Here is a 26,391-nt window from a genome sequence, read left to right as displayed (position 1 = left end):
GGTATTTTATTGTGAGATGGGGGCGTCTCATCAGTGACTGCTGTATATCTTAAAGATGTTAAAGCAAGAAGTACATTCAGTTGTAACATCTACTGGCTTTATATTTTAACAAGATTAAGGCTGGTCAGAACCAAGTTAAAGTTCATGTACTCTTGTGGTCTTAGGCTACAGGGGTTGGCTTTAAAAATGGATTGATATAGGTAGAGTTAAGTTAGTAATTTCCTCTGTTTTCTCAAGGATTGATGTCTGAATTAATGTCCTTGATTTAAGGTGTAGATACATTTCTTAAACAGATAGACATGAAAAATAAGTCAGAATGATGAAAGGCATGGACAGTGGTAGGTTTCTTGCAGATGAATTGTTATTAGCTTGTTTTTTTTTTTCCGTTTGCAAATACTCTGTTAGAGACAAAGTCTGCAGGTACAAGCAGTTGGCCAGGGGAAGTCTGTATATTATGTTCTAATGTACATTTATGGAGATTCCTTCATGCATCTGTGAAATTGTTAGCTATTTTATTTGTCATTGCTGACTGCTTTTACTTGGAGATGTACTATCTGCATGTGCTAGCAATTCATCATGAAGGTTCTGGACACTCTTTGTTGAGAGAAATGTAACATTTAAATGTACAAGGGCAAGCTGTTCAGTGAGTGAATAAGAAATAATATCTTCCCCAGCTATTTTAATATTTTAATGCATTTAAGCTCAAAAGAACTGATATAGATTTAATGAGTGCATCGGGGATTTCGACCAGCCCCCCCCCCCCATATTTCCAGGAAAAAGGCATGCAGAAAGAGGCACGTGGACTCCCCTGTAGAGTCAAGAGCCTGAACTAAACCCTGAGCGAAGGCCAATAAGTCACTCCTGTCTAAAGTAGCTGAGACAGAAGAAAACATTTGTGTAACATTTTGCTTTTTTTTTTTATAGAAATTCCTGAAGAAGCAGACTTGCATTTGACAGGCAAAGCCCTCCCTAAGGGCAGGTTTTCCAGTCTAGTTAGACAGAAGTATTACCTGCTCCTTGTTCCAAGACCGGCAGGAGTGGTCCTGTCTTTTCCACCAAGGGCACACCAGCATCCGCAGAGCACGTAACCACCTGGTCCATGATGGCCATAGAAGGTACACCAGAGGGGAGCCAAGGAAAAGGGTGAATGGTCTGAACTAGAAATGGCCACAGTCGAGTCAGTCATCTACTGCTGAGCCACTTTAGTAACCTGCTGAAGTTGCAAAGCCTGCTTGGTGTTTTTTTTTTTTTCTTTTGTCTGGAAGAAGGAAGAACCGGAAGAACAGAGGATCTGTTGCATTATTCCATGGTAAAGCCAAAAAAGATAATTGATTCCTGGGAAGCCTGGCCTTTGTAGTCAGTGAAGCATGTTAAATATCAAAAGTAAATTTTTACCACCAAAAAGCACAGTGAGAAGCACTTACCCCAACCCCCTAAAGTAAAATGACAAAACTTTTTCCAAGGAAAAAGTAGTTTTAAATTAATTTAAATTTTTTTCAACAAAAGTAAAAAGTTGCACTCCTGTTTATAACTTATTATTTATAACTTATTAAAAGTCATGACAGTCTATAAATACACTTTTGCCTTCCTTAAAGTTATTAATTTCACAAAAGGCCAATTTATGTCATAAAATTAAAAAATGGAAGTTGTCTTCCCCAAAGGGAACTCTCATGCCTAGCAGTAGAACAGTGTTAGCCGACTGCTGAAAACCAAAAAGAGACGTTCTATTTGGGGGCAGAGAAGCTCTGCTGGGCTTGGTGCCCAGCCATTCTTTTTTTCCTTTAGCTCTGCTCAAGCAGGTTAACTGTTTGGGTTACATGGAAGGTGCCCTTTAGCTTTGGAAGCTGGACAGCTGTTATATTCTTAGAATACAACTCATATAGCTAAGGCTACTGCAGCAGTGATCAGTATGATGAACATTTGTGATTATGTTAAAACATGAACAAGATCTGAAAGCAGTATCAGAAACTAAGATTCCTTCATATGATCAGTGTTGCAATATTACTCACAAGTGGGACATCCTACCATGGATAGTAGTATGCTTGGCCAGGATAACAAGCATAGGGATCTTTCTCTCACTCCATATATCTGGCAGGTGACCATGGGGTTACAAGTGATGATGTACAGGTGCAAAGTACTTCAGAACTTTCCCACCACCAGCTCAAGCATTGAACCTGCATTTCTGTATCAGTCTGTCAGTTATACAGTCATTGCTTGTTCTATTTGCCTAGGGTGGATAAGTTAACCTATTTGGGAATCTTCCTTTTTTTCATAATTTTTTTGACCAAAGTTAACCTTTCTTCATGTCAACTAAGAAGGAAAAATGAAAATTGTGGGAGGTAAATACCTTACAGGGTCTTTTTTCCCTAGAAAGACGAGCATGATTGTAGGAATTGTTCTATTTGCCAGTGCTTAGTCCTATAGACCCTCATGAGCTTTTTGTCTTCCCTTAAGATTTCTCTTGAAAATCAGAGGTTTAGAGTTTGTGCATGTTAAAATGTATACTTGTGCTTCCCACCAAAACATTCCACATCAGCCCCAAAAGAAGTTTAAATAGACCAAATCTGATTCTGTGGCTATCTCTTCAGACCTAGACATATCCACTCTGCCTCCTGATGAGTTCTTGAACTGTCCGGATACTTTGGCTACTCCTCCTGTCACAACCCCATCTGTGGCCTGGAAGGAGCTGGCCCTTAGCATGTTTATCCGACCAATCAGAGGACTGCGTATGCCATGGAGAAGACCAAGGCCAATTACTTTAGAAGGATACACAGTATTTTTCAGATTCTTGTCAGAGAGGAATTACTGGATTCCCTCATTGAGGTACATTAGGAATTGGAGCTTCCTTGATTTATGCAGTTTTCTCTTCCTTCAACGAAAAAAACAGAAGACTAAGCTTCTCTCTCTTTCCCTCCCTACTGTCTGGGATCCTCAAAATAAAAGTTATGAATTTTCCCACGGACTTTTTACAGCATTAATCTCTCTCTTAAGCCCTATCATCTCCTTCCACATCCTCCCCTTTGAAGAAGCAGAGATACTTCTTCAGAGGAGGAAGATTTGGATTCTGAAGGGGATTCTTTGGCATACTTTCTCAGATTCACTCTCCTGTGGAGTATGAGTTGGAAGAGGAGGACACTGTGTTTTTCAGAAATATGGTGTTAAAGATGATACAGCATTTTTAGTGGGAAACCAAACCACTCTCAGACATGCATAAAAGATGATGTAATGTGATGGACATGGAAGTCTCATAACCATCTGCCATTCTCCAGGTACTCAAGGCTTTACAAGATACCTTTGTCACAGCTTCTGTGAATTCTGAGAGACTGCCTCCAGCCCCCAGGAGGAAGCCTGACAGATTTTATAAAGTATCAGACACTTAACATTTTTCTAGAATACCTCATCTGACCCTGCTGGCATTTTCTTGTAATGTGATAAGCCGCCTAAGCCCCTGCCTTCTAACAATGCTGTTTCTAATCATAAAGATAGTAGGATTATTGACAGGTATGAAAAAAAAAATGGTTACACTGCTGTACTTTGGCCTTTCATTCTCTTAATTAGGTACATATGACCAGGTGTCTCTCGTCTTTTAGAGACCTTCAGAAACTTTTACCTAATATGCCTGATTCTGAAAGTATGGCTTCTGTAAAAAAAAAAAAAAAAAAAAAATTTGAAAGAGAGATCTCAGGACAGACTTAAGCAGGAATTTAAGGGGTCTAAAGCACCATTTCCTGACAAACCAGCCTCCATGTAACTGTCCACCTCTACCTTCTATCCCTCTTCATCACTTTTTTCTACCCTTAACCCCTTTATCAAAGAAATTTTCCCTATTCCTTCAAGGGATATGAAGTTGAGAAGGGATAATTCCAGAATCAATAAGAAAAGACTGTTGGATTCTTCCTTTAATTCTAAAGCGGTTACAGGATGTCCTGTATTTCTCTTCTACACAGATTAGGCCTTCCTCTTATTCCTTTAAGCCAGCATCACACAGTCCCTCAAATTTTCAGGGTGTTAATTTGTCAGGATAATTGGCTCCTTCTCATAAAAAAGGCACAGGGTCCTGTTCAAGGCTTCTCCTAGCACCCAGGAAAGAGGGAAAATGGAGACCTATTCTGAATTTGTTCATTCTTAGCTTGTTTCGGAGAGCCCCAAAATTCAAAATGCTTACCCTGTAGTCTCTTCTTCCCATAATTCTGCCTCAGGCTTTCTTGGTAACCCTGGACATAAAAGATGCACATCTTCATGCTCCGATACATGTGGATTACAGGAAATTTTTAAAGTTCTTCACTTTTGAATATAATTTTTAATTTTGTGCCTTTCCCTTTGGGCTCTGTACTACTCCAAGCGGTTTCACAAAGTGCCTAGCCTCAGTTGTTGCTTTCTCCAGGCTCTAGGGAATAGAGAATTTCCTTTACTTAGATGACCTGCTCCTTCAGGCTTCTATGAGTGAAACTCTCCATCTAGACCTCAGCTTTACAAAGGCTCTACTTCACTGTCTGTGATTCAGCTTAAATCTCAAAAAAAGCAATCTTGTTACCTCTCCAGATCTGATGTTTCTGGGTTGCAGGCTTATTTACATGTCAGTGACTGGCTTCCTTCCATAGGACAAAAGTGATATTCCTAAAGCAGTATTTCCAGTCTCTTCTTCTCTAGATGTGACCTCAGCAAGAGATATCCTTAGAGCCTTGGGGTTTTTGACCTCCACTATTGTAATGATTCCTTTTGCAAACTACATATGAGGAAGATTCAGTGGTATCTCAAATCAATATGGACACAACATTGCCATATTCTGAACTTCCCAAATCCTGTTTTGCGATTCATCAAAAGGGAGTTTCATTGGTGGATCTACCAGATATCACTCAGCCCCTGCCACTTTAGATATTTCTTAGTGCAATTTATAGAGTGTACATGACTTTGATTGCATTCATAGTATGGAACTGTTTGGCTTTCTTTGGGAGCACAGTGCAGATAAGTACCCTGTTGTGAATTTTTCTAAACATTGTTTTTACTATTAATAATAGTCTTGTATTGTTTAGTTAATTGGATATCTGGCTGTACTCTTGAGGACTTTTCTGGATCTGCAGCTGGTTTTATGCAGAGGTGTGTGGACCCTTAGAGGCGGTTCAGATTGTAACCTACTCTCAGTTCTGTCCCAAAGGACAAGGAAAGAAGTATGCTAAACCAGTTTGGTAAGAAATTGTTCGTTTCCACTCTGGCTTTCAGAGCCATTAGTTATCAGAAACAGATGACAAAGTATCAAATTGCTCTTTAGAGCAAATGCAGGAAAGAAATGGTGAGGTGGTTGATGGGGAGCTGAGCTTGAAGTTAACTAGAACTTGCCCAGAATGTTAGGTGGTAAAATAATCCATTAAGTGTGGTAATGATGCTGTAGATGCAGCATCCAGGGAGTCGGTATGCTTGGCTGAGGCTGGCAGTGGTGCAGAGGATTTTAACATTCAGCTTGTCAGTCCCCTACTGGATAAGAAGCTGTTCTTTGGGAATCAAACTGGTAAAGCTTTTAAGAAAAAGAAAGAACAAGGCAAGAATATGCACTCTGTGAAATAAATGTTTCACTTCTCTATGTCCATTTATCATAGGAAGTATGCTCTAACCTTGCTCCTTACTATTGCTGACAATGGAAAGAGAAAAAGGGCCAGTACAAGAAAAAATGGCAGTAAGATCAGAAGGGAGAACACGGTGACAACAAGTTCCTTCACCCCCACCCAGGATTAGCAACAATTGTATGCCTGTTCTCCCCCTCTTCCAAAGCTCCTATCATACCCCCGTACTTTTTCCCCATTCCTAAAGATAGCAGAAAAAGTAATTCTGTTCGTAAAAAAAAAAATTATTGCAAGAGGCAAATTGATTTCTTAGGTTTGCAAACTTAAAGAAAGCCAAGATGTTGGGAATTGCTGATGTGCCAAAAGAGCAAGTGCACCTATTGTGATCTGTACATTAGGAGCTCTTACTACTATTGTTAATCAAAAAAGTCAGGACCGAAGTGGAGATGTACCCAGCAGTGTTCCCAGTGCCCAGAAATTGAAGGGCTGTGGAAACCTAAGCTGAACATCTCAGAATTCTACTTATCTCTTGATCCCAGAGTACCAGTTGTTGACATTGCAGACCATTGTATCATTCTTGTTGTCTCAAGCCCTGATGATCACTTTAGGTTTCAAAGATGCCTGCCTCAATCTGGCTAAGGTTCAACACATTGCCTCACTCAGGATTTGTAGGTAAACTACAAAATTAGGCATAAACCCATGTGTCACCTGATTGATAGCCAGATGGTTCACTGATAGATCACAAGAAGTTAAGGTAGGGGAATCCACCTCCACATGCTAGAGCCATGGACTAAAACTCAATGCAAAATTCATAATAGTACCCTTTTGAAAGATGGCCACCCCTGCCAATTACCACATTGATAATACAGGTCCCTCTTAAAACGGCGAAAATTTGAAAAATCGACCGGCTAAATAGCCGAATATGCAGTTACTCGAAATCGGTTTTGTGAGGGGCTACACCCCCCACACCTCCCACTAATTATATATACCAACTCTGAGATCGCACTACAGTGAGGAAAGGGCAAATTTTCCGATCTTCACTGTACTGCGATCTCAGAAAACCAATCTTGAGTGGCTGAATTTTCGGCTTTTTAGTTGTTTGATTTTTTTAACTTTCTTCGTTCTAATAGGGACCTGATAATACACCCCTAAAAGTAGACCCAGTGGTCAATCATATCGGAAAACATGTTTAGAGTAACCTGACCTTTGACCACCACATGTCCACTGTGGTGAGAAAATCACTCTGTGTTGCACAACTTATAAGTAAGGGTGTGGTATACAGCACCAAAGAGGTCATTGTTCTGCCGTACTCTGCTCTCATCAGAACAATCATCTAGTGTAGCGCACCCTTTAGCATGAACCTGACCAGACACATGTAACAGCTTGAAGAAAAACAGAGGTTCCTCTCAAAAACAATACAGGAAGTAAACAGTTCCTTTGCAGACCCCCTGAAAGCCCTATCCTTGTGCTCAGTTTTACACAGGCTGCTGCACGGTGATCTGTGCTAGTATACAAGACATCCATTGACCCCACACTGACTGATCTGTTGCACATCTACAAAACAATTAGTATTAGAAATACCAGATCTATGGACCTAAACCTCGTCTGCAGCATAAAAAAGACATGTTGGAGGGACAAGTGTATTTCTCAAAGATTACCTCTTTCCTGGTACAAGCTTCCCATTCGTGTGCAGCAAAGCTCATCTCTATCCCTGTTCAAATGTAACATGGACCAGTGGATGGGAAATCACAAATTTACCCATGGTTTAGTACCTATGTCCCTAATGGTTAAGGGCAGCCTGAGAATGACTGATGTGTAAAAGACTATATTGTAAATGTAAAATTCATTGGGAGTGTTGACACTTGGCAACAATATTTTGCTAAATTTGGGGTAAGCTTGGCTAGACTTAAAATGGTTCTTATGCTGATAGGTTAGTAACTGCCTATAAACCTGTGCTTTCCTCCACATATACTTATCCATGAGAACTACAGCTTCAGGTTCATGGCAGATGGATCCCACTATTAATTTGTATGCTTGCTCTCTGGATTGTCTGCTGCACCCAGTAATTGCTTACTACCGGGCAAGGAGCATTCACATCCATCCCTGACTAGATGACTGCCTCATATAAACACTGTCATGAAGGTGTAGACAGGCCTCTGTTTTTCACCATAGTCTTTTTTTAAGAGTATTGTGTTGTACTTTAGTATTTCCAAATTATTCTGTGCCCTTTCCAAAGGAGCAATATTCATCTGATTACTTCTGGACTTCAGCAGCCAGAGGACTTATGTTCTCTAAGAAGAAATGGAAAACTTTGTGCAATATTTCCAGAGGATAGCCTGGAGAAAGAGTGCCTAGGACAGAGAATGCCTCTGGTCACTAGGAGTACATAGTTTCCATTGTACTAATGTTAACCATGTTTAGGATGCATATGAGAAAATTGCAGGGATACCGAAAATCTGCTTAACAACAACGTTGTTAGTTCCTGGAAAAGACTGTATCATAACTTGCTTTTTCAAGGAGATGGAGTGGTGGTCTACCCAAAGTCAGACAACCAAGGAGTGCCCTTCATCCAGGTAGCCCTCAATTAGACCATATACATAGGTGGTTCAGATGTAGCTTGGGGAGAGGTATGCTCTGGGTGCTTCACAGTTCAAGGCTTGTGGGATGCAGCCCAAAGGAAATGGCACGTAAATGTAAAAGAGATGATGAACCTTCAAAATGGTCTGGACAAGAAAGTCCTGTAGGTAAGAACAGGCAACAGTACAGTAATTTGGTACTTCAACAGGATAGGGAAAGACTTTTCCTGCACCTTTTGCAGACTGGCCAAGGCTACCAGCGATAGTCTTGTGGTCAGAGATAACCCTAAAAGCAGTTTATATCCCGTCAAATTTGAAATCTGTGGTGGACTAGTTAAGCAAGTCATCTGTGCATCCATGAGTGGATGTTACACATAAATGTTTTGTGTAGTTGAAATACAGGTGGAAGGATCCCAGGGACAGCTGAAGAAGTTCTGCTCAAGACCAGCAGACAAAGAGACTCTGGATGCCATCTTCCTTGGTTTGACAGGTTGTACATTCATGCTTCATTCCTCTACTCTGTATCATGATCCAGAAAGTAAAAGAAAGGGATCAGAGATAGTCTGGATAGCATTATTTTGGCCCTGACAACACTGACTTTTCCTCCTCATAATGCTGTCCATACAAAGTCTTACATACTGCTTTTGCATGTGGGCCTGTTGTCCCAGAACAAGGTGCCCTCATACTCATCAGACTGGACACTTCACATTACCCAGCCTGGGTGATTTGACCATTTTGCCCTTCAAGGACCAGTTTATTGAACGTGGGCTTAACATACCCAAGGAGGCTAGGAAGCCTTACCACTAAGAAATCCTACTTAACCTGATGGAAGTGTTTTTTCTCCCTGGTGCCACGGAAAGAATCAGGCACGGCATATGTCGGTGTACTTCATTCTGTGATACTTTAATTCAAGACTGGTCTGTGTCTAGGGGTTCTTTGTTTTGGCCATTTCAATCTGCCTCCTTTTGGAATCACCATTAACACGCCTGCTAACAGTTAAAATTTTTTCCAAGGGATCTTGCATTTCAGACCACAGAAAGAGAATAGCTCTGCCTATAGACTTGAATGATGTCCTAATAAAAATTACCTAGTCTCTGTTAGAAATTGGCAGTCATAGTATCCCTCATATTTCTAACTTGAAAAGTTGCTTTATTGCTGGTTGTCACTTCTTCCAAAAGAATATCAGAAAGACCTCGTGTGCAGAGAATATTTTCTGGTCTTCCATAAGAACATAACCTAAAAACCAATCCCTTTTTTATAGTATCCCTAATATTTCTAACTTGAAAAGTTGCTTTATTGCTGGTTGTCACTTCTTCCAAAAGAATAAAGACCTCGTGTGCAGAGAACCTTTTCTGGTCCTCCATAAGGACATAACCTAAAAACCAGTCCCTTTTTTATCCCAAAAGCAGTCACAGTATTTTTCCTCAATCAGGCTGCCTTCTTTTCCATCCCAAAAAGTTGTGGAGAAACGACCCTACGCTTTGTAGATGTGTAAGAGGAACTAAGGTATAGCTTACATAGAACCAAGGATAACAGAAGTTTTAGATTAATTGTTTTGCCCTCCCCAAGTGGGAAAAACCATGTCCAGACATGTAGTCTCCAAATAACTATTTCATTGTACTATGTTCTTTTATTCCTCCCAGGAAAAGATGTTGGAAGGGGCTGTAAGGAGCGACAGTACGAGAAGTGCTGTTACCACTATGGCCTTCCTCAAGCAGGTTTGACTGTTTAGGATTTGTTAGACAGTGCCAAGCTGTCTTTTGTCCAAGTCTTCTGTAAGCATTACAGACTGAGCATCTCTTGCAGGACAAGAGATGTGTTGACTACATCCATTTTATGGGACTTGTTGCAGCCTATTCTTTCTTTTCCAGCCACCTACCAAACTGCATGAGCTCTGGAAATTGTCCCATTAGTTATGACAACTACAACAGTGATCTAGAGGAAGAACATAGTAATGCAGCTTGGTAAGGCTTTTTGCTTCTCATCTTTAAATTGAGGGAGGTTGCAAGTTATCGGATCTGTTCAGGGTGCCTGATGACTCAGTTACATTTCTGGATTCTGGCAGTTTATACTGAAGCATTTGACCATCACTTCACGTCTTCAAAAAGTATTATTGGTTGGATCATGATTCTGTGAGTCTGGCATTCTTTGACATCTCTTTGTTTCAGAATTCATCTGAATGTGAGTTCAGACATTTTGGTTATTCACCATGTTCAGACTCCCAGTGGATTTAATTTTCACTCCTTGAATTTTTCCCAACTTCAGGTGATATATTAAAGATCCATACCCACCAAATCAGGTTATTTTTAAGGGTTTTATGCACTGGGTAATTATTACTGTCCCACTATGCTGCTTTATCTGCATGGTGTCTCCCTCCATTGGCTTTGGGTGACATCCCAGTAAGTTGGGAAAATGTGTATTTTTGCATCCTTAGCACACTATTTTTGCTTCCTGACAGACAGGCAGGTTGTTCTCACTCTGTGAATGGAGATTGAAATAAGTCTTGCAGTGGATTTAGGCTCTTTCCCTTAGCCTACCACATCATTCCAAGGTATTTGCTAGCAAGAGGCACATTTGCCTCTGAGTGCAGAGATAAGAGAGACGACTACTCATTGCAGAAGGCTACCTTGCAGTTCAGCTGTATGATGGCTTCATATGTTTTAATAGCTTTAAAATGTACTGCTTCTGATAGTGTCGTCTTTTCAGTGTGTTATCTAAAATTACAATTGTTTGCCTCATTATTCTACTTTACTTTTTAGGAGAGGTTCCAGTTCCCTTCTCATATCACAGATGTGTCTGATGAAGCAAAGGATTTAATCCAGCGGCTGATTTGTAGCAGGCACCATCGAATGGGCCAGAATGGAATTGAAGATTTTAAAAAGCATCCTTTCTTTGCAGACATAAACTGGGACAACATTCGAAGTACAGAAGCACCTTACATACCAGAAGTCAGCAGCCCTTCAGACACGTCCAACTTTGATGTAGATGATGATGTTCTGAAGAATCCAGTGAGTCCAGTTTAGCAAGACATGACAGTATTACATTATAAATTATTGCAACATCATTTCTGTTTCCTTTTTGATGTTTTTCTTTGTCTGGACAGATGGTGAAAACAGGATAATTTATGCACACATCTGAAACAGATTAGTAGTGGTCACGTAAATGATCACATAGCTAAAGAGCCATGCTAAAATTAATTTCTTCATATTATTTTTGCTTCGTTCATCTTTCTCTGAATTGGCTTCTCAGTTTGAGTCTGAAGACTGGCCATTGCCCTTACTAGAAATGTAGGAGAGTAAGTGCTGTCATAAATAACAGTGTTAGAGTGGAGATGGAAGAGTTTCATGTGAATTACTTCTTTAAAGATGCAGTAGTGTAAAACTGTGGGATGCTGTTTAGGAATGGTACATGATAAAACGCATGTACCATTCCCTTACACAATATCTAGAATTGCAGCAGCCACCTTCTACTCTGTGAGTTTATCCACAAAGCATGCAACAGTCATGTATATTTCCAATAAATCCAAAAAGCAGGCAAACAAGGAAAAATTGCACAAATAAACCAAAGAATGAACCTGGATGCCACTGTTCAGCGAAACAGTAAAACCACGGGGAGAAATGTAGGCAGACTTCCATTTAATAGTAAAAGCCACAAAACACATAAACGTATTCAGCACTTCGTTTTCGTTTCTAGCACTTCCTCAGATGTGGGCCCTACCTAGGAGGTAAAAGCTGGGGGGAAAAAGTATCAGGAGTCTAAGTAATGAAGTGGATTGGTTTGTGACAGCCCACATCTGATGAAGTGCTACAAACGAAAACGAAGTGTTGAATAAGTTTATGTGTTTTATTGTTTTGTGGCTTTTACTATTAAACGGAAGTCTGCCTACATTTGTCTCCATGGTTTTATTGTTTCGCTGAACAGTGGCATCCGGGTTCATTCTTTGGTTTATTTAGTCATATATATTTAACAAGTAACATTGTTGGGGAGCCCAGTTGCAGACCTTATGCATGTGAACTGGACAGTAAGACCCTGATTTACCTCGACAGATGTGGTGATTAGTATTACTGGTATGAGCACTTCAGGATGATGCAATCAAATACAAGTGAGGAAGCAATATTATATGCGGTAGCAAGCAACTACCATGATGTGCTCCTCAGTGGTGCAGTCAGACCTGCTTCCACAGCCACACCTACCTTGCCACCAGAGCAGTGAAGTTGCATCTTTCCTATCAATTTGAACACTTGCCCAAGTAGATTCTCACATTAGCGTAGTATACCTGTGTTCCACAGTGGAGAATTCTGAATCCTAACACATTCTTGTAAATGCACTTTTGTTGCAGCAATTCATAGCTGCCCAGGATCACTGGACTTCAAGATACCCATTGAGCTGTCATCCTCTCACAAGGTGTGCGTAGTGTATATATATATATATATATATATATATATATATATATATGTGTGTGTGTGTGTGTGTGTGTGTGTGTACTGTGCACAGTCTGGTGAAATAGTGTGTCGTCTTGCTATTGTCTCAGTCCACTTTTAAGCAGTGTGCTAGTGAAATGCCCACAGGATACACACACTGTGCACGTCTATATTATGTAAGTGTGCATTACATTTATGAATACCATGGCCCATCTTTCGTAGACCCAGACATTTCACACTGAAGTGTTACAGGTCTTCCAGTAAGATCACAGTCTATTAGAGAACATTATATAAAGCCAGAGTTGGCTGTGTCGATTTCAGAAAAGTGTAATTGAAATTCTTCAAGATAGAGATAATGAAACAAAAAGTCCATGTTTTATCTGAAATCCTAGAAGAGGTTATTAGTTTCCTGTGCTGTTGGCTAAAACGCTGGAACCAAGTATTTTTGATTGAAACACCCAACACATCACTCCTTTAGTGTGGGTTTTCAAACAGTTCTTCTGCAAGAGGCTTAGCTGTGCATCACAGAAGGATAGAGCTCTGACTGCAACCCAGGAAACTGAAGATCTAATGTTGTCATTCTTCACTCATTCCTTAGCTGTTGGCTCTGTTCTGAGCCTCAGAACTGACTCGGCCGTTTACTTCGAGCTAGGCTTTTACCCATAATGCTCCTCCCTAAATTACCCCAGATCTCATTTGCCGCTTCGTGTGTCAGACACATTTCTATTGCTCTCGAACTTTGGCTGTATTATAGTGAGTTTCTTTAGAATTTTACTTCAAATATTCTTTATTAGTAAATTTAGTTTCTATATGCTCCTCTTTTCTGCTTTTTACACCTTTGTCTCTGTGTGAGTGTTCTTATTCCGTAGATGTTCTTCATTCCACATTGCTGCAGTCCTAACTATTCAGTCTTTTTGCCGCATGGTCCGATGCAGAAGCAATTTTGCGAGTGCAGGTTGGCGTTCTGAAAGTTTCTGAAGCCAGAGTTTCAGACCGAATCAAAGTTGGCTAAGTACCCGTTGGGAATATTTTGGTTTTCTTGCCTCAGTATTTAACCGGATGTCAGAAAAAGTGAATAACTGTATTTCTTGTGGGAAACAGATACCTCATAGGGATTACCATACTTTGTGTATACCTTGTTTAGGGCCTGAGTTGTTGGATGCCGCTCTTGTGCTAGATTTAACAAACTATTAAGAGAAGGTTAGACTGTGCCAGGTTAGTGTTTATTATAAAATGTGGAAGAACCGACAGTCCCAGACGGAGGTTTTGCCAGGTGTTTCTTTGGAGTCTCAGAGACTTTACTGTTACAGGATGTATCCTCTCAGGAAGTAGGCCAGGCTGAGGGGCTTCTCAGGTGGCTGTTCTTCCCTCTCTTCCTAAGGTGGTCAGAGCCTCCCTTCTGTTTCCAAGGCTTCTTTGAGGGGCAGGCCGAGTTTTGCTTCAGTGGGGTTTCTCCTACTGCTTCAGGGTCTTTGCCTAAGAAACATATGCTTAAAATGGCAGAGGATTTGATTACTATGATAAGGGGTTCTATGCCCCTCCTGATAAGAGGCCTAGGGTGGAATCTGAGTTTGAGAGTTTTGAGCAATGCTCGGAGGCTTCTGAGTCTTCTGAAGACTTGCAGGAGTACCCTCCTTATTCTGATTCTGATGTGGATGATTCTACTCCTTCAGCTTCCCTCCTGAGGATTTTTCATTTTCAGAGACTCTGCATTCCATGAGGGAGCATTTTAAATGGGAAGGTCAAGATTTCTCTGATTCCAGGAAAAGGCTTATTTACCCCAGCACAGGCCTTTAGCTATACCTCCTGTTTTGCATGTGGTGGAAGATGTTTTGCAGAGGCTTCCTGAATTGCCTCCTGCCCCAGTTAAACCGGATAGGTATTATAGGGTGCCTGAAGCTCATAAGTATCTTTTAAGAGTCCTAGGGCAGACCCGAAACTGTCTCTCAGGGGCCTAAAGGTGTGAAGGCTTCAGTTGTTAAAAATCCTGTCCTCCTGATAAAGAGGCAAGGGCTTTGGATAGATGGGGAAAGAAAGTGTATACTTCTTCCACTTTAGCCATGAAATTGTCAGTTTCACATGTTAAAATATCAGAATTATCTTCTTTCACAGTTGAAATCTAAGGTGGATGCTCTAAGGTATTGAGTGTACAGAGTTGCAGGATTTAGTTCATGTGTCTGAACAAGTGGGTAAACACTCCTTGCAATGTGGTTTTGATGCTGTGCAGGCCTCCTCCAGGGTGGCTGCCACTGGTTCTGTTCGAGATCAGAACATGTTAAGACAAGGATTTTGGATGCTCCTTTACAGTCTGATGTGTTGTTTGGTTCGCCTGTGGAAGCAGTTTTAAAGAAAATGGAGGACAAGGCTAAGTCTATGCAAACTGTTAAGGATTTTTGCAGGTGCAGCCTTTTAGTAGAAATTGGCCTGCTAAGGGATGGACTTCTCCTGCTTATGATTCCCAGTCTAGGGGTAGGTCTAGGCGTGGTAGGGGGCAGAGCTCAAGTGCTTTTTGCCTAGGACAGGGAGTTCACCTGCTCAGACTTCTGGTGAGGGCACAATGACCTGCCTTTTCTGCTGCCAGTACCTTCTGCCTGGCGGCACCTCTAGGAGGAAGGCGGTCTCTTTTCAAAGAAAATTGGGATTTAATTACCCAAGACAAATGGGTTCTGGATATCATTCAAGGCATGCCAGACATTCCTCCTCTACAAAGACAAGAGGCTCACAAGCAAATTTCTCAGTTACTCCAAATAGTTCCTGTGAGACCAATTTTGGATTTATCTATCCTCAACACTTATCTGGACATTCCTAAGTTCAAAATGTTGACGTTACAACAGCTTTTACCTCTGCTGGGCAAAGATCACTTGATGGTAACTTTAGATCTCAAGGAAGCTTACCTTCATGTGCCTATAAGACTGGAAATTCTCATTATCAGTTCTCTGCATTGCCCTTTGGCTTATCTAAATTCAAATCTATCCTTACTTGACGATTTGCTGATTCTGGCTCAAGAAAAGGAAGACCTTCTACAGCATTTGGAATATGTCATAGCAGTGCTAAGATGCCTACAGTCTAGTACCCTCTCAAGACATGTGCTTTCTGGGTGTGAGACTGAATACAGCAGCCCAGATGGCCTTTTTAACCCGGACAAACTCTTCAGTCTGGGCTGACTGCAAGGACAGTCCTTCAAGCCTTAGGGTTCATGGCATCTTTGTATTCTGTCCTCCCAATTGCATTCAAAAGGAATTTTGTGGTCATCTACATATCAACATGAAGGAGATGTTAGCAGTCCAGTTTGCATTAATGGCTCAAGGAGTTACTTCTTCAGGCAGGTGTGTGATCTAAACAGACAACACAACTGTCATGTGGTACATCAACAAACAAGATGCTCTTTCTTTCAGTTGGAAAATCTTCACCTCTGCCTCTTCTTCCAAAGGTGCTTCTAAAGGTCCACAAGACAAGCCCTGAGGAGTCTGGTAAAGAAGCCTCCATGGCTTTTACCCTGATTCCACATCTGTTGTCTCAGAAACGGTCGTCTGCTCATCATCAAGCTTAAGCTCTCTTCATTTATGGAAGCCAGAAGACCTAGTACAAGGAAAGTGTACGCAAAAAAAAATGGAGATTTTTTTTTTTTGGACTGCAGCAAAATTTGAGATTTGAGAGCCTAATTTGAGTGTGGCTCCATTGTTTTCATCATCCTTTGTTCAAGCATTTCTTAGAGGGCAAAAATATAATACCCCCCCCTGAGAGCCTCTACTCCTGCTTGGGATCTTTTGTTGGCCATTACTTCTGCAAGAAGGGTTTCTGAGTTACAGTTTCTTATTGAGCCTTTTTGACAAAGGATATTTTGGAGGCAGCTACTTGGAGTTCAGTGCATACTCTCTAAAGCATTACCACCTTCCTCTCTCTCTAAGTCTAGGGGCTGGTTTGCACAGCTATTTTTGCAGGCATGTATCAGCTCTCCTCTTTCCTTATGATTTGCAGCCTTACCCTGGCGTACTGGCGTCAGTCTAATGCGCCCTGACGACGCCAGCCATATACTTTTGTACCGGCCGACTGGACAGGAGCCCTACCCAATATACTGGACTAATGCAATGTGGATGTGGATCCATCTATATCTATGGTAGGTAGTTCTCCTGTACCATTGGTAGTTTCCTGTCAAAGTACCATTGCTAGTACTTCCTCTTTTCCATTTTACCTTTCATGGTATTCTCTAATACCATAGTTGGTATTTTCTTTAATTTCTTTTCATTCTTTCTATCCAAAAAAAAAAAACTTTTCTTCTTCTTTCACTGTATGACTGTGTTATTGCAGATGTGGCAAAAAAAAGCTGAATCACCAGTTAAATCTAAGGGCACCTCAGATTTCAAGTGGTGTCAGAAATGTCAGGGCAAAATGCCTAATTCAAACGCACATATTTTGTGTGTACTGTTTAGGCAAAGTTCACTTGCAAGAGAGTTGCTCAGTTTGTCATGTGTTCTCCATGAGAACTCCCACTGAATGTAAGAACAAAGAACCCAGCCACAAGTGGAGTCCCTCGGGGTTCAGTCCTTGGACCGCTCCTTTTTGAAATTTACTTCTCAGAAGTCAAGGCCAATGTCAGTGGTCTCCTGCTGACTAAATTTGCAGATGATGTCAAGAAGAAGATGATTTGCAGAAGATTCCTGTGTTGTGTGGGTTTTTGGGGAGATGTTTCTACATCCTTCTGAAGATGTTCAGTAGGCTGATTGGTGATCTTCCAAAGTATTTGTAGGTGTACATGCAGTACTGTATGAGCGTTTGTGTAGTTTGTGTGATAGACCAGTGCCTGTCCGGAATAAGCTTCAAAACCTTGCACCTGTTGGTTCTAGGGATGGACTGTGACATACCCATGCCCTTGCAGAGAGTAAAACAGGTTATCAGAAAATGGATGGATGGATGGAACCCCACTGGACTCTGAACTTCTGTGTACAGAATTGTTAAATACCACTGAAAATTGTGTATGACCAGGTTGATAGTGTTTAAAAGGTGAATCTGTGTCATTGTGTCAGCAATACAATAGGAGGAGGAAACTAGTACAGAAAAGAGTAAAATCCCAAGAAGGGAAGACATCCCTGATCAGTATCAGCAAGAAACTACGATCCCTCATAAAATCATCCAAGGCGAGTTTTGAAAGAAAAATTGCTCAGGACTCCAAAGATAACCACAAGGCATTCTTTAGCTTTGTCAAGAATCTAAGGCATTCTTTAGCTTTGTCAAGAATCTAAGTGGCAATGCTCAGATCTGCTCGGAGTTAGTGCAGAATGGTACAAAATACACTGAACAAACCGATATTGCCAACATCCTGGCAGACAGGTTCAGCGCAAACTTCACCCCTTTCTCACCCCCAGAAGGGCCCATAACCATACCAGAAGAATGTAGAGCTCCTGAAATCACAGACACTCTGGTTAAAATGGCCCTCTCCAAAGCCAAAAACACAGCATCAATGGGACCGGACAGTGTCCCAGGCTGCATCCTACACGAGCTCAAAGACTAACTATCCCCTCACGTAAACACACTGTTCAAACTCAGCCTCTCCATAGGTTACATAACCATAGAGTGGCGCACAGCAATGGATATTCCGCTCCACAAAGGTGGAGCCACAACAGACACCGGGAACTATCGCCCTATAAGCTTGACTAGCTTGGTCTGCAAGGCTATGGAGTGCATCATCATGGAACTCATTAACAGAAACATTGGGAACCTCCAAACACTGGACCCTACCAAGTTTGACTTTAAGGGCAGATCATGCCTCCTAAACCTGGTAGACTTCTTTGAGACAGTTACCAAGGCTATAGACGAGGGAAAGGTGGTACACACAGCCTACCTAGACCTCGCAAAGGCCTTTGACACCATTCCCCATTCTGGTATTATAGATAAGCTCACCAGACTGAACATAAACCCCTGTGTCACAAGATGGGTTGCCAACTAGCTCACGGACAGAACCCACATGTTAAGGGTTGCGGGAGCTAGGTCTGACTTTAAACCGGTTACAAGTGGCGTTCCCCAGGGCTCAGTCCTGGGACCGCTCCTGTTCGGCATATACTTCTCAGAGGTGCAGGCAAGCACAGGAGGACTATGGCTGACCAAGTTCGCAGACGACTGCAAACTAGGGGCTATAATTGACTCTTCGGCTGACACAGACATCCTCCAAAAGGGTCTCACTGAGACGGATACCTGGTGTCAAAATCATGGTCTCAAGCTAAATGCCAAAAAGTGCATAGTCACCCCCTTTGGAAAAAAGTACCCACAAACTGCCACATAGGTGGTAGTCCCGTACATACGGAAGATGTAATAAGAGATCTGGGGACCCAAGTAGAGAGTAAACTCTCCTTTGATAATCACATTGCCAAAGTGGTTAGAAAATCCTTCTAGGTGGCCAACCTTATCACAAAAGGGTTTGCATCCAGATCAAAAGAGGTCATTGTGCCCCTCTACTCATCACTCATCAGACCCGTCATAGAGTACAATGTCCCATTTGGGATGTATCTTAAGAGACACCTGCAACAGCTGGAAAGACCACAGAAGTACCTCACCAAGAGGATCACTGGCCTCAAACAGATGCCCTATGCAGCTCGACTGAAGAAACTCCAGCTGTACTCGGTTACATACCGCCTACTCAGAGGTGATCTCTGCCTGACATACAAGGCCATGTCTAACCCAGAACTGATGGACATGCTCCACCTAAAGAAAACCTTATCCCCTCGAGCCACACGCTCTAGGGATCTAAACCTCACCACAACAATAAATAGGACGTGCTGGAGGGATAGATTCCTGTCCCAGAGACTTCCCGTGCTTTGGAGTAAGATTCCAATCTACATTAGGCAGAGCTCCTCGCTGACACTCTTCAAGAGAAACCTTGACAAGTGGATGGGAAACAGAAAGTTTACCCCGGGGATCACTTCAGTGGCTCTGCTGGACAGAGGCACAGGGAGCTAATCTAAGGGGGCGGCGAATGTCAACACAATCTGGCTAGGCTTATAAATACCTTTGGACACATAGCCTAGTACCTACCTATGATTACAAATTAGGAGCTGTCACTGAATCTCACACTGACACAAATGTTCTCCAGGAGGGGCTGACACAGACAAACAACTGATGTAGAGTCATGGACTAAAACTAAATTGCAAGAAATACATAATAGTATCCTTTGGGAAGTCATCCATCCCTGGTAACTATCATATTGACAACACACACCTTAGAAGTTGAGCCAATAGTCAAGGACTTAGGGACGCACACAGATAGTAATCTACCCTTTGATCATCACGTGCCTACAGTGGTGAGGAAATCATTCTATGCTGTGCAACTTATAAATAAAGGGACAGCATCTGTGTCCAAGGAAGTCATTGTTTCACTGTATTTGTCATTCATCAGACCTTTCATTGAGTACAGTGCCCACTTTGGTGTGTACCTAACCAGGCATATCCAAGAAGTGGAACTTCCACAGAGGTTCCTCACTAAAAGAATTCAAGCACAAGTAATATGTCCTATGCAGACCGCCTCAATGCCCTATCCCTGTATTCCATCTCCTACAGGCTTTTAAGGGGGATCTGTGCCTGGCATACAGGGCATTGTCAGACCCCACTCTGATGGACCTCCTGCATATCCACAAAACAAACAGTACTAGAACTGCCCATTCTAAAGACTTAAACCTTGCCTGTGATATAAATAGGACCTGCTGGAGAGATAGGAATGTGTCCCAGAGACTACCCCATCTATGGAACAGGCTCCCCATCCATGTGAAACAGAGTTCTTCCCTAGTCCAATTCGAGTGCAACTTAGACAATCGGATGGGAAACCGGAAATTCATCCCTTGTTTGTCTCTGATGCAGACAGGTAACCTGTAAATGGTTCATCTCCCTGGACCATGCTTACACTTATCAAGATTATCAGAACTCGTCAGAGTTTTGGGATGCATGGCTAGGCTTAAAAAGGCCCTTGTGGTCATTAGCCTAGTAAACATCTATGAACAAATTAATATTAAAAGGACTTCTAAAATCAGATTTTGAAGAGGGCATTTGTGAGTCAAAAACTGAAGCCAGTTTGTCTTCATCTTCTTCAGCCTCTTCCAGAAACTTCCTTCTTTGGTTCCCAGTGATTTGGTACCAACTAAGAAGGCAGCAAAGCATTCCTTGGTGCCGACCATTTCCTCAACACCGAAATCAGGACTTGACACCAAAATTCTTGAATCTTCAGAGCTGACATTGGGTTCCTCAGCTCTGTCGGCACCAGAGAAACAGAACTGATCTTGATACCTAGATCTAGGTGCTCTCCAACTATTGACCCCCTTTAAAGACAGACCACCTAGCCCCTTCCCCAATGTCAGACCACCTAGGTCTCCATCTACAGCATCGGTCTGATCCACTAAGAGTCTGTCCGAGGTTGAAATCATGAGACTGGTGGATCAGCTCCTAGTGGAGAGGGGATTGTCCTTGGTTCCTAGCCAGTCCAGCTTTGGAACCTCTTCTGCTGTGACACCACCAATTCCTTCTCCTCCAACTCCAGTCAAGACTTTGGAGCCCTCTGTTCTGATACTCTCATCACCGATGGGAGAATTGGAGCTGAAGCTGTGTAAGTTTGGAGCTCATCAAGATGTGTGGAAGAAAAATTTCTCACTTCCATGACCTCAAAATCAAGTTGCTCATCATTATGCTGTTCTGTGTGTTTTCTGGGTGATCTGGACAAAGTGTCAGCAAGGTGAAGAAGTTTGCCTTTTGTGTAAACAAGCTTGAAATTGTACTTTTGCAATTTGAGCATCATATGTTGCAGTATAGCTGGAAACTGTATGCATAGGCTTTCTCAAAATAGTGACTAGAGGTTGGTGATCAGTTTTGATTTGGATAGGTCAACCATAAATATAACCATGGAACTTTGAACATGCAAACACAATTGCCAAAAGCCGTTTCTCAATCTGGACATATTGCGCCTTGGTCTGGGTAAGAGTTCTCTGCATAGGCTACTTGTCTACCCTCTTGAAGAATGACTGCACCTAGACCAAACTTAGAAGTATCACAGGAAAGAGTACCTGGTTTGTGAACATTATAGCAACTGAGAGTTGGTGGGTTGGCAAATTTCTGTTTCAGGACATCAAATACTCTTTGGTGCTGTTCTGACCATGACCAAATTACATCTTTGTGTGTCAGCTCTCTGAGTGGTGCTGAAAATTGGAATGAACATGCCTAGATAGTTGACAATGCTAAGAAAATGTTGACGGGCCTGGACATTGTCTGAAGTTGACATCTCGAGAATTGCTGTTTGCTTATAAGGATCTGGTCGTATGCCTGAACTGGTAAACAAGTGATCAACATAAGTAACTTCTCGTAGCCTAAACCTACACTTCTGAAGATTCACTTTAAGATTCACTTCACGTGCTCTTTCCAGACCTTTTTTGAGGTTTCTGTCATGTTCGACTTCACCATTACCTCCTACTAGAATATCATCTACTATAATAGCACAGGGATAGCCTGAAAAAAATTGCTCTGTCACATGCTAAAAGACTTAAGTGGCAGAATTTATTTCAAATGACATTCTCAGAAATCTGTATCTTCCAAATGGCATACTGAATGTGGTTAGCAATGAAGATTTTTGGTCAAGTAAAATTTGCCAAAAGGAACTTTATGCATCTAAGACAGAAAAAAACAGTTGCATTTGGCATGAGGGCAGCAACCTGTTTGACTGTGCGCATTGGATGTTGAGGTCTTTTTAATGCTTTGTTCAGATCTCTTGGATCATTACATATTCTGATATCATCTGAGCTTTTCGTATGAGCTACTACAATGGAAGATACCTGTTCAGTAGGTTTTTCTACTGGACAAATTACTCCTAGCTGCACTATTCTGTATAGCTCAGCTTTGACCCTGCTGTGCTTAGCTACTGGAACTTTTCGTGCTGGTCTGACAACTGGGCTGACCTGGGTTCAACTTTATGTAGTGCACCACTGGTAGTGTGTGCCTAGTGTGTCTGCAAAAACATCAGCATACTCAGAAAAAATAGTTTGGGCAGAATTTGAGCTGTTGTCATGTAGGCTTACATGGTGAACTTCTTTATTAAGTGAAAGCAGTCCCATTTTCAAACTGTCTGTGAGACGTAATAATGACTGCACATGTCTCTTGACTACAAAAAATTGCAAGTCATTGCTGTTCCCAGCATAGTAACATGAAAGCACTACTGAGCCCTTGGTTTGAATCTCTTCACCATAAGCAACAAGCTTTCTCCACTTTGTCAAATCAAGTTGTTCTGCAGCTTTTACTCTAGCAAAGGTTTCTGCTGACTCAAGATTGCATTTATTTATTTATTTATTTTACAGTTGTTGACCGGGATAGTCCGACTGGATGCATGTCCATTTTCAGTGGAGGCCCGGGGAGAAAAGCTCCATGGAATAACAAATCATCATAACATGTCACATATTACAAATAAATATATTATTTACAGAGATTAGATGGGCAGACAATACAAATTACATATAGAATATTTTCAGTGATTAGAAGAGCAAACATTATAACAAATCGTCAGGTAGTGTTATTCAGTGAGAGATTCAGATAAAATTACATAGTAGGCTACCTAGCAGATTTACACATTCCAGAGACAGGTTAACCAGGCTTAATACAGTGACATAGCCAGTTTGTTCCCAGGTGGTGTTTGAGCCTAGTTTTGAACTGATCAAGTGAAGAGAGTAAGGTAATATCGGCTGATAGAGAGTTCCACAGTCTACCTACAGAATTTACGAAGAGTGAGTCACCGGCTGAGTTATTAGTTTTACATATCTGAATAAGGAGTCTGTTGGAGGAGCGCAGCGGTCTAGGATTATTATAGAGGGTGACAAGATCTTTAAGTGCAGGGGTATTGTTAGGGTTATATATGATTTTATGGGCCATAACCAATTGATTATATAGTATTAGACTGGGTAGTTCAAGCCATCCAAGCTGGATTAGATTGATGCAGTGATGTGTCCTAAAAGGCAGCCCAGTGGTAAACCTGGCAGTATGGTTATAACAGATTGAGAGTTTGTTCATGATAATCTTGTTAACATTAGAGAGAAGAGGGGATGCATACAGAAGAGTAGAGAGAAGGTGAGATCGAGCTATGGCAACTTTGCCTGGGGGGGGGGGGGGGTTAGGAAGGCTTTTATTCTGTAAAGTGATCCTAGTTTTTTGTTGATGGTTTTGATCAGTTGGTTAACATGTAGGTCGAATTTTAGATTATTATTGATAATGACACCTGATAGTTTAGTGGAGAGGTCCGGGAAGATTGTTGTTCCATCATTTGCTTTTATTATAAAGTTAACGGCAGTAGACCTTTGTGTAGGTAATAACAACAACATTTTAGTTTTTTTAGGATTTAGAATCAGACGTTGTTGGGAAAGCCAGTTTTCTATTGTGTTAAATGTGGTCTGGGTGGTTAACTGTAACTCTGTTGGGGATGTGGCCGAGCAAATCAGGGTAGAGTTATCAGCATATTGGATACAGCTTACTTTTGGGATGACAGCATTCATATTGTTGATGAAAATGGAAAATAACAGGGGCCCTAGTATAGAACCGTGTGGTACTCCGAGGTTGTTAGGTAGTAGGTTAGAGAATTTATTCTACCAAAGAACAACTGCTGTCTACCACTTAAATAGGATTTAAACCATTGAAGGGCTTTAGGATCTAGACTGGGAGTTTGCAGTGTGTGGATTAATAGTTGGTGGTCAACCATATCGAATGCCTTGGAGAGATCCAAGAAGAGGACTGAAGAAATATGGTTATTGTTTCGATTATGGTGTTGGTAAAGGCTAGTAGGGCTGAGGTAGTACTGTGATGAGGTCTGAAACCATGCTTGGGTATCTGCCATGAGGTGGTTATGGATTAGGTGGTGCATGAACTGTCTCTGAATACATTTTTCCATAATCTTATATATAGTATAGGTCTATAGTTGGAGAATTCAGTAGAACTACCTCCTTTATGGAGTGGGATTACATAAGATATTTTCCAGATAGTGGGAATTGTAGCTTCTTCTATGGTTTGATTAAGTATTGATACCGGGTATGCAATAGCATCAGCTGATTTTTGTAGGTTTTCAGCAGGAAGTTGGTCAGCCAATAGTGTGGTGGGTTTTAGTTTTTTGATTAGGGTACGGATAAGTGATGTGGCGACAGGTTGAAAACTAAATGAGAGTAGGTTTCTAGAGGTGGTACTTTCTGGGCCAAGGGAGCTAGGAGGTAGTTGGCTGGCTAGGGCCTGATTTGTCTTGGTAAAGAATTGGTTAAAACTATTTGAAACATCCTCAGGGGATTTATCAGTAGTGGCAACTGGGACGGGGGTAGTAGATGTTCATCGTGTTTCACTGTTGCAGTCATTACTCTTGGGTTATCCTGCTGGCAGGCTATCCGCAATCGGCCTGAATTCCAAAGTCCTGGTCCGGCGTCGGTTGCTGTCACCTCTTCCCTGACGTCAGTGCACCAGGGGTATAAAAGATGCAGCCGACACCATTTTCTTCAGTCTTTCTTGCTGCGCGGTGCCCGAAGCAAAAGCAGCTCGCAAGTGCCGGTCGGCCGACTCTTGAGATTTTCAAATCCGAATTTCAGAACCAAAGTCTTCATTAAAGCCAAGTACTCCGTTGGGGAAACTTTTTTCTTGCTCCAGACCGATGTCAGAAAAAGTTAACAATTGTATTTCTTGTGGGAAGCAAATACCTCTTAAGGATTTTCATTCTTACTGTATTCCTTGCCTAGGCCCTGACTACGACGTTGCTAGCTGTCGGTTTTGTGCTAGATTTAGGTTGCTTCCGACTCCCACGTGGAGCTGACTGGGCCTCTGGATGCTCAAGGTATTGGACACTCGGAAGTCATTCCCTCAGATGGGTCCGGAGCCGTTGAGCAGTCATCGGCTTCTGAGGGTGTCTTTAGACCTACACAGTTATATGTTAAACCATCTCAAGCTTCAAAGACAAAGACTAAAGTAGCTCTAAAAACAAAGAAACAAGTACAGCATTCTCCTACTCAGACTTCCATGCCTAAAAAACAGATGCTTAAAGTGGCCGAAGACCTAATTACTTTGATCAGGAGTTCCCATCCCCCTCCTGATAAGAGGCCTAAGCAAGAGACAGAATATGATTCTTCGGATCAGGTTTCAATTTCCTCTGATTCCTCTTCTGAACAGGGATAGTCTTTTCCTCCCGATGAGGACTCTGATGCTGAAGAATCCATTCCTTCAGCCTCTCCTCCTGAGGACTATTCTTTTGGGGAAACCCTGCATACCATGAGGGAGCATTTCCACTGGGAGAGCCAAGATTACTCAGAATCTAAGAAAAGGCGCAGAGACTTTCTGCTATTACCTCAGCACAGACCTCTTGCTATTCCACCTGTTCTAGACATTGTGGATGATGTATTTTCAGAGTCAGGCCTCTCCCCTGACTCTTTACCCCCTGCACCTGCTAAGCCAGACAGATACTACAGGGTCCCAGACTCTCATAAATTCCTATATAAAAACCCTGCTGCTGACCCAGAAACTATATCTCAGGTACCAAAGGGGTCAAAGCTTCCACTGCAAAAAACCCTGTCCCCTCTGACAGGGATTCTAGGGCACTCGACAGATGGGGGAAAAAAGTTTACACTTCTGCTACCTTGGCTGTAAGGCCTTTAAATTGTCAGTTTCATATGCTTAAATATCATCAATACTTAATGTCACTGCTTAAACAGAAAATGTTGACAAATTCTGAATGTTCAGAGAACAAGGAAGTGCAGGATTTATTGCATGCTGCTGAACAAGTGGGAAAGCATACTTTGCAATGTGGTTATGATTCACTGGAGACCTCTTGCAGGGCTGCTGTTACAGGTTCTGTTATTAG

The 26,391-nt window shown here is 41.8% G+C and overlaps 1 protein-coding gene across 1 annotated transcript in view; it reads left to right on the top strand.

Moving 5' to 3' along the window:
• Positions 1 to 26,391, top strand: part of LOC122803905 (serine/threonine-protein kinase MRCK beta-like) — a gene marked incomplete in the record, with an annotated part of 2,302,169 nt that overhangs the window by 1,038,174 nt on the left and 1,237,604 nt on the right. The window contains 1 exon segment of the mRNA XM_044073588.1: positions 10,894 to 11,142. Coding sequence (XP_043929523.1) covers positions 10,894 to 11,142 — 249 coding nt within the window.

This window comes from Protopterus annectens, chromosome 6.part0, assembly GCF_019279795.1.
Source record: "Protopterus annectens isolate FY-2018-M chromosome 6.part0, PAN1.0, whole genome shotgun sequence".
Lineage (NCBI taxonomy): Eukaryota > Metazoa > Chordata > Ceratodontiformes > Protopteridae > Protopterus > Protopterus annectens.
This window is presented reverse-complemented; position numbering and strand designations above follow the sequence as displayed.